Source organism: Aphelocoma coerulescens, chromosome 1 (assembly GCF_041296385.1).
Source record: "Aphelocoma coerulescens isolate FSJ_1873_10779 chromosome 1, UR_Acoe_1.0, whole genome shotgun sequence".
NCBI classification, from domain to species: domain Eukaryota; kingdom Metazoa; phylum Chordata; class Aves; order Passeriformes; family Corvidae; genus Aphelocoma; species Aphelocoma coerulescens.
The window spans coordinates 79,979,351-79,988,255 of record NC_091013.1 but is presented as its reverse complement, the minus strand read 5'-3'; the positions used below and the strand labels follow the sequence as shown (position 1 = coordinate 79,988,255).

At 39.2% G+C, this 8,905-nt stretch overlaps 1 protein-coding gene across 1 annotated transcript; it reads right to left on the bottom strand.

Moving 5' to 3' along the window:
• Window positions 1–234: 234 nt before the first annotated feature.
• LOC138119164 (stromelysin-1-like) lies at window positions 235–7,158 on the bottom strand. The gene is made up of 10 exons (XM_069030739.1): window positions 7,051–7,158; window positions 6,046–6,287; window positions 5,809–5,957; window positions 5,368–5,493; window positions 4,673–4,834; window positions 4,383–4,539; window positions 3,464–3,597; window positions 2,781–2,940; window positions 1,416–1,516; window positions 235–335 (listed from the first exon to the last, which is right to left on the bottom strand). The coding sequence occupies exons 1-10, from the start codon at window positions 7,156–7,158 to the stop codon at window positions 235–237; spliced, it is 1,440 nt and encodes a 479-aa protein (XP_068886840.1).
• Window positions 7,159–8,905: the final 1,747 nt, after the last annotated feature.

Sequence of the window (8,905 nt, the reverse complement as noted above, 5' to 3'; positions counted from 1 at the left end):
ATCAAAAGTAAAAACTTCATTATTGTGTGGTAAGTTAGCCAGCCTGATGTTAACTACATTCTTATGTACATATCAGTATGTTAAATACTGTGCTGCTATTTAAAGAAACACAGATTGTGTGGGGACTGACATCTGCTGACTAGTGCTGAAGTACCTGCATATTCTATATATTTATAAAAGAAAAAGCTTTTCTGGCACAATAACAGTGCATTCTTTCTTACAGATTTCATTTTCTTAACATGGAAACCAAAAGTTTGTCTTTAGGAAGCGTGCAACTCTCTTCTTCTCAAGATCAAACTCAAATTGCTTTCTTCCACTGAAGAAATAAAGGAAGCCTAGGAAAAAAACCAGACAAAACCCAACCCAGATGAATTATGATATTGCAGATATAAAGATATGTACACTTTAACAACATCATCAAAGAGCTCAAAGCAACCTTTGGATACATTTATGCTGCCAAGAGCATCTACTCCCAGGTGTAACCTCTGCAAAACATGGCACAGCAGCATGAGGGCACCTTCCACAGCAAACCAGTCATGCACATGCTGCACAGGCTGCATCATGTATTCAGTGAACCCCACAAGGTCACACTACAGAAGATGTATCCTGTGCGTTTCTTCAGTTTAAAGTATTTGCTCTTACACACCAGCTGTGCCGAAACCCCCAGAAGGATGCATTCCTAGCCACCTGTGGGTAGGCATTGCACAGTCCCAAGTGTGGCAAAGAGCACAGCAAGGTGTGAGCAGGTACTTGCTTGATGGGTGCTGCCAGATACCACGCAGGGAAGGAGAGGTCCAGCCTGGGCTAGTCACTTCCACACTGCTCTCTGGGAGAGAGGTCTCTCAGCACAATGTGTGAGACTTGTTTTGAAGGAAGAAGTAAGATTTGCTATGATACAATTAACATGCATGGGTTTGGATGAGCAGCAGATGAGGAGCGAACAGACAACTGGGAAGCTGTGACATGTGGCAGTGTGAATGTACCCTTGAGTCTAGTCCAGCATCTCCCTGTCTAAGTACCATTCACCCTCATGCAGGAGAAGCTGGTGCTGATTGTTTTGTGTCAGAGGGCCAGGCTGTGATAACCTCGCTCACAGCAGGTACACCTTACATTGCTGAGATGTCACTGTCTTGAGTGTTGATTTTTGTGGTGTGATGTGCACATCAGCATGAATACAGATACATCTGCCCCTTAGAGCTGGCCTTTCCAGATATACAGCTGTCACCAAAGGGGCACCATCACTATGTTTCAAGGGGTTGAAGTGAAGCATGGGAGTGTTATGTGACTGCTTCAGGGTCTTGTTGGTCATCCTGGGGGTTCTGAGCAGCATGTAGAAATGCCCCTCTCTGCCCAAGCACTCTCATCCCTATCACACTGAGCATTTTGTATAGATTTTAATAAGAACAGCAACTCACTTTCATATTGAAAAACAGCATCAATCTTCCCATTAATTCCTGGAAATATATCTCTTATCAGTAATGGCTTCCTATCCATAGACTGACTTCTTTTATCATAACTGAGAAAAGAGATAAACAAACAGGAGTCAATGAAATCCCTAAACAACTCTTGATTAATTCTGTCAGCACATTATCTCCTACCTATCAACAAATAACCACGTTCATTGAAGATTTTCAGTATTATTTAGGTAGTGTAGAGAGACACAATTTGCCATAAATTCATTATTACTCTGTTAGCTGCACTGGGTGAATTTCTTCTATTTACTCCACCTTAAGATACATCTAAGAATACCTAATATTGGAACCATCACCATAAACCTGCTTTATATTTTTTATAAGAGACCATGCCTCAAGGAGTGATAGATAATAGATCACAAAAAGGGTGCTTTCATGTTATATCTCTGTAAGAAAAGTTTATCAGGAAAAATCTTTTTTTTTTTTTTTTTTTTTTTTTTTTTTTTTTTTTTTTTTTCTGAAGTTATAATCTATTTTAAGTCAATTTACTTAAGTAACTTACAGCGAGCTATTACATTATTGGTGAACTGGAGTTTGTCTATCAGTGCTGGAATAAGAAGGCTTGTGAAAGCTTTTCCCTTCTATAATTTGCTTAGCGAAAGATTTAATGATCTAACTCTTCATCATTCAAGTTACAAGAGTTCAACCTAAAATGTGGAAGTCTAATCTTCTGCTTAAACTACAAATAAGTGGCTGAATAGTTACTCTGTGGTGATCTCTGTATATACAATCATTTGGGCATTGTGGTGGAAGGAAAGAGAAATTTTGTCCATCTGCAATACTTCAGGTTATTTACTGCTTCCACTACATGAGCACTTTCTTTGTTAGAAATCTATGTCCTGTAAGACAAACTTGAGCAGTAAGGACTGGATTGGAAACAAAAAAATGATAACCATTCACAGCAGATAAGTCATTGCAGTACATAGCATTTATCAGCAACTTTATGAAACTATCTGTTAGTAACTGGAAAATGGGTGACATTCTCCTTCTTACTCCACAAAAATATATTTGATATAAATAGTGAGCTTCTGCCTGATTTCCTGAGATGACTTGGGGAGCTGTATGATGGCTTTTTAACCAAGGCAGCTGAATGAAAACAAAAAACCAAACAAACTGTTAAATAGTTAAATCAACTAAAAGGAGAACTAAAAGTACTCTTCCACCTCGTTTCAAATATTTTTCAACAACCAGTTGTGACACTGAAAGAGATCCCCAGAAGTGTCTGACTAATGCATCCTAAATCATGACAGGATATTGATCATGTGATTATGTTTGTTTCTATTTATAAAGTAATACAGGAAATATTACCTCCAAAATTTGTCCGCTATGAAGTAATATGTTTTGCCCTCATTTCCATTATGAAAAGCTGCATCAATTTTGGTAATATCCTTTGAAAAACCCAGGGTTTTGAGTTTTTGGGGGTATCCAGGAAGTATGGTATCTCCTCTCACAACCCAGAATTCATTCCCTATTAACAAAAGTTGATAACAACATGTTATGAAAATCTTCTTCTGGAAATGACACAATCCTTTTCATGAAATCAAATGGTTACCTTAAAATAACCACTGTACTCGCAAATAACTGAAAATAGTTGTAGAGTCCAAAAAAATGCAATAGTTATCCACATAACTTTTTTTGAAAACTGAAATTTCACTCCTTCTTCATACTTATATTTGTTTCCCACAAGCTTGGAAGAAGCAGGTGGTATCATTCTTAAACTCAATAGATAATTTCCCAGAAAAAAAAAGAAAAGTAATGACACTTATTCTGGGGGGGAAATTTTTCTATGTGGATATTAAAAAAAAAGATACATGTTCTTTAACTTGGATAATGTTTTTGTTATCTCTGTGATTGAACACACACAAATTTATTGGACTAAATTAAAGATTGTGGAATCCTACAGAAACAGTTTTAGTGATTTTGAAACCAGACACAAAATGTCAAGGCTAGTTGGGAATATAACATGAGAAAATAAAAAGACAACATTTTACCTTTAAAAATGACCATTTCATCTTTCTCAGGAATTTCATATGCAGCATCAACACCAGGTGGCAGCCGTGGCCAGAATGAAGATATCAAATCAAAATCAGCTGTTCTGACTGCCGGATGTTTGCGCCAAATATGCCTTGTGCAAATACATAACAGGTTTTAAACAAAATCAGATGTTCACACACATTAATGCATGAAACCACATCATGGCAACAGGGGCAGTATATATCAGACTAAACCCAACCATGTACCCTGAGTTAGTTACACTACAATCCCTGTAAAGTTGATGTAAAGACAGTTATTTGCATGGTGGGATTTTTCTCTTCTTGATGCAGACATCTAAAATAGGTCAGATGAACCCTTTTTCAAAACATTTCCCCTAATGCAGAAATTGAACTTAGAGGGACCTGGCTCCCATGGCTGGTATGGGGTAAGACTTTGCGAACAAAAGTGCAATTCTCCTTTCTTTTTATTATTATACTAAATCCTCACTACAGGGGCTCTTCAAGTAGGTATTTGTCAGGGCTGGTAAGCTCTCAGCTCTCTCAAAGCAAGGACAGCAAAGAGGGTATGAAGTGTCCCAGAGCTGGTGATGTGTCTTGCCAAAGCTGAGCTCTCCCAGATGCTGAACACTTGGGACTTGCTTACAGCCTAAAGTGAAAACAGCCCATGTTTGCAGAGGGGCCATCTTTTCCCCCTCCATTCACAGCAGCCCCTGTTCCAAAGTCATCCTCCTCCTTAAATCTCTCTCTTTATTTTTCCAGCACCCTCTTTGTTTTTGTTTTCCATCTCTTCTCCTGATTCCCTGTCTTGTCTTCCTGTCTAAAACGGCTGATATTCTGATTAAAGTTATTTTCCTCTGCTGTGGGGCATAATTTAAAAAGTGACACCCAGCTATTTTACTCCCAGAAGCTGACTTACTTGTCTTTAAAGAACATTATTTCTCCACGGAAAGTGGTGACAGCATCAAAAGTTAAATTTGAGCTGCAGCTGTTTGGCAATACAGGATCTTTTGACTCAGTTGGGTCTTTTATCTCAGTAGATTCCCTTTGATCATTGTTTGTGTTAGGAGATGGTCCTAAAAGAAGCAGTTTATGGAAGAAATTATAGTGTGAACTCATTAAGGTATATCCAATACCCAAAAATGTCACTGAAAGGTATCCAAAGTCTTTGAAATTATAAGCAGTAGTTGATGAAAAAATCTGAATTACCATAGAGGTACTGTATGCCAGTAATATCATCCTGATGAAGAAGGAGTACTGAAGGGTCAAACTTCCTGTAAACTGGATACATCAGAGCATTGGGATCTTTGGAATGGTAAAGTCCCAGTGAATGGCCAAACTCATGGGCAGCAACGTAAAACAGGTTCGTGCCTGAAAACATCAAGCAAAACACATAATAGGAGAGTGGTGTCTTTTTATTTGTCCTGAATAACATTCAGGGCATAAGGTAGGTCAGAGGCTTTCAGAACTACTTGCTTAAGCAATTGAAATTCTTGTTGGAAATTCAGTTGGAGATTAAATTCTGGTCAGAAGTAAAAATAATGGAATTGTTATAGCAGAGTACAAGGAAATAGTCTGTAGATCCTGCAGAATTCAGTGTGGGAGAAGGACCCTGGGCCAGTGCAAGTGAGGTAGCTATGAAGGAAGAGGTTGGAGGAGTGGAGAGAGGGAGGGCCCCCTTAAAAATAAGTCTCTCTCCAGTGCATGGCAGAAGCTGAGTTGGGGACTTAACTTCTTAAACCAGAAGCTCAGAGGTTTTATATAGCTATGAAACCAGCTGTCCAATGCTCCTTCAAATCAGCAGCAATTTAAACACTTCTTAAAGAAGAGAGGAGACACACACTGCACTCTTGATTCCATGTGCAACTTTCTTCATGAATGGTTTGGAGACCTTAATTACCTACCCTCTGTGCTTTTGGTCCATGTTTCATCCTCATCAAAGTGAGCATCTCCACCAAAGTCCTTGCCAGGTGCATAGGCATGAGCAAGGGAGCCTCCTGGGCCGTCAAATGGGATGAAGTCGTTGTGAGCTGAAGAACAAATCCCATACAAGCTGACTGGGTGTTCATGCACACATTGAGCAGCACATAGCAGGTATAGATCCAGTGAGCTACCGGCAGCTCCCTATATTTTCTTCCTCTTTCTCTTCATCTGCCTCTATGGCCTCCCCCAAAGTCTGTCAAGAATTATAACCATAGCACCTAGAGCAAGAACTGTGTGTTTCTGTCTGCTTGTTCAACTGGACATTGAACTTCACATGTGCTGTGTATGGGAGAAATCATTCCAGTTCAACTGCTCCTTATACTGCAGCAACTTGGCAATTACTCAGTTGCATAAAGATTTACCTCTGGCTGCAAAGGAGATCATTATGTCTGCATCACCTCGGTCCTTCTTGATGAATCTCAGTGGGGTCACACTGCTCCAAACACTTAATGCCTTCTTGATCACTGCATTGACATCTGCTGGACGCAGATCCGGTGTGTAGTTTACTATCCTTTAAAACATAAAAAGAACCAGTTGTGTTCTTACCACTCACCCTATATTGCACACTGTCTTGACATGAAGAATTCCATTGTGATTACCTGTATGTCAGGACTTGTTTTGTCCATTTTGGCTCTCCTGCAAAGGTGGAGAACCCAGCTATGTCAGGGAATCCACAGCGGCGTTTCTGTACCAAGTCCAAAGTGCCAGAATCCAGTTTCCCTGTCACCTCCAGCCCAAAGAATTCTTGCATTTCTTTTAATTTTTGGGTCATTGCGCTGTCACTTTTCCAAACAAAAGGATCCCCATCCTTCTTAAAGCCATAGTAATTTTCCAGGTACTTCTAATGAAAAAAACCAAACCCAACACTTAGAACAATCAATGGTGTTTGCTTTTGTAGCTTATAAGGTATTATACTAACACCAGTCAGTCATATGCCTTTGGTACTTTTCTTTCTGTTCTATGACAGCACGAATAATAGTTTGTTAAAGCCTATATGAATATTTTTCTCTTAATGGTAGTTTTTTTACATTGTATTATCATTATAAATATTTTGTAGCTATAAAAATACTTTTAAAATTAGTATTTGTTTAACAAATTATTTTTTGATAATGTGCCCTCCACTTGCCCTGCACCCTAGGGTTACCTAGAGTCCTTTAGAGGAAGTAATTAGAAATACACAACTGAATATAAAATTTCAATAGTTGTATCCCATTTCCCACATTTTAGATAGCAATAATTCAGAAAAAAATGCTATATTTATTTAATGAAAAGTTATGTTTCATAATATTACACGTCACATAAATAACCACATTTCCACCTGAACTACAAACCAACCCTAGACTGACTCAGGAGTTTAATTATTAGTAGAATTAACACAGAGTGAATGAATGCATCATTGGATTTAATTGATCTCTAAAAAAAAGTAAAATAAGATGAGTTGGTGCTAAACTAGCCTTTGTCATCACAGTACCCCCCTCCATTCTGAGAAATATTCAATCAGTTATTTATTCTACTTGCTCTTTGGCTGCTCTATACTGGTTACACAGATTGCCGTGGATGCTCAACAGTAGCTAAACATCTCCCCAGAGGTCTGCCTTCCTCACCTGGATAAGCTGCATGCCTTCTTCCTTTGTCTGCCTTGTATCTGCAGGAAAAGCACAGGAAAGTGCTGCACATAATAATAGGAGAAATGGGCGATTTTCCATTCTCATTTGCACTAACCTTTAGAGAAGTCTTTTTTGTAGTCTTCCACACACCTGCTTCACCTTTATATAGTATTTGTTTGCTTTATAATGCTTTCCAATCCCTGACTCATTGATTCTCACAATGTCTAGTTAGCAACGGAACATGAAAACAAGGGTTTTGCCATAAAACAGATCAGTGCTGTCTTTCATCCGGTTCCACCCTTGTGCAAGTTTTGCAACATGGAAATATGATTAATGAGAAGATAATAGACTTGTAGATCTTTTTAATAAGCTTATTAACCTTTTAATTGTTAAAATGTTGTCTAACTCTCCAAAACTTAAAGCATATCTCTTTAATGCTTTCCATTCGAAGATAATATTGATTTCAAAAGGGTTGTTGAAGTACCTAAAGCAACAAATATTCACAGAAGGTTACAGGACTGTAGACTACAAACAGAAATTAGTTTTCTAGGTTTCTTTTTTTTGGGGGGGGTATACCTTTTTTTTGGAGGCTGTTATAGTACCATCATCTTCCCCTTTGATAGAGTCCTGTCAGTGTTTTAACTCCTTGCTTGATGAAGCAATGCTTTGTTTATGCAGTTTTTTTAAAAGAGTTTGCACCTTTATTTATGCAGTTTTTTTTTTTTTCTGCAGGAAAAAGTGAAATTAACACAAATAAATTAAAATACTGTTTCCAGCATATATAAAAATTATAAAAATTGAGCCAAGATATTTTCATGTTACTTTTATTCAGCAGTTTTTTCCACTGTTCTCAGAGAATTGCCCAAAGACTTTGTATTTCACAGTCTCCTTTGATACTTACTATGAGGTTTTTAAAAGCACTGAGGTTTTCTGGATCAAACTCTTTGATGGCTGTTCTTGTCACAGAGAGGTTCCTCTGTTCTCCATTTCTGCCATTGGTGGTAAGAACTGCTGACACTCAACAGCAGGTTCACTATGGATTGGGTCTACTTTTCCTCCATGCCCAATCACACCCTCCATGCACTACCACATATCAGGACAAAGCAGTGGGCATGGGAATCCTGATGAGAGATGTCCACTGCCATTGAAGACAGTCTTACATATCCAAGACTTCTGCATGGGGCTGACAGAGGATTTTGGGTAAGCCTGCAGGACTGCAGTACAGGTGGGACTTTGAATGCGCAGAGAGATAAAGTCCCTCCCACAGAGCTGGTGGGATAATAGACATGTGAAAGGAGAGGTTATAAATATATTGTGCACTTGAGATATTTGCTGAAATTATTTCCTGCTGAAGAGCATTTTGTTGGTACCAGAAGGATCCCCAGAGCACAGCATGCCAGTGGCCATCCATAGGCAGGACGTGAGCGATTGCTGGGTCTGGGCAGCTGAAACAGGGACTGTCACCAGCAAGGCTGGTGGGACTCCACAAAGGTTATCTGGTCACTGAGGACTGAATTCCTACCCTAAGAGCAGACACCTATCTGTGGCATTTCCACTGGGGAGAGAACCCCTCCCTAGACCTGGAAGGATATGGACAGGCTCTGGGAATAACCCAGAAATGGGCCAGCTGAGCTGACAAGAAGCAATTCCCTGAGGGAGATTTTGATAATGGCTCCACTCACACAGTTATTTGAGGTGTACCTGAGTGGGTGAGATGAATCTAAAGATTGGCTGCAGAGTTCTCCTGTGCAGCTTAAATACTTCTCTGCAGAAACAGCTTCTGGTGCTTACAGCTCCCCTTTAGCCTTCCAACTCTTTTTTTCTCTTCCCTCAATGTCTCTCTGTGTACTAG

Coding starts and splice junctions, on each gene's coding strand:
- LOC138119164 (XM_069030739.1), bottom strand. CDS start 7,158: ATGAGAATGGAAAATCGCCCATTTCTCCTATTATTATGTGCAGCACTT. Junction 6,288..7,050: donor AAGGCATGCAGCTTATCCAG/GTGAGGAAGGCA, acceptor TTTTTTCATTAG/AAGTACCTGGAAAATTACTA. Junction 5,958..6,045: donor AAACAAGTCCTGACATACAG/GTAATCACAATG, acceptor TATGTTTTAAAG/GATAGTAAACTACACACCGG.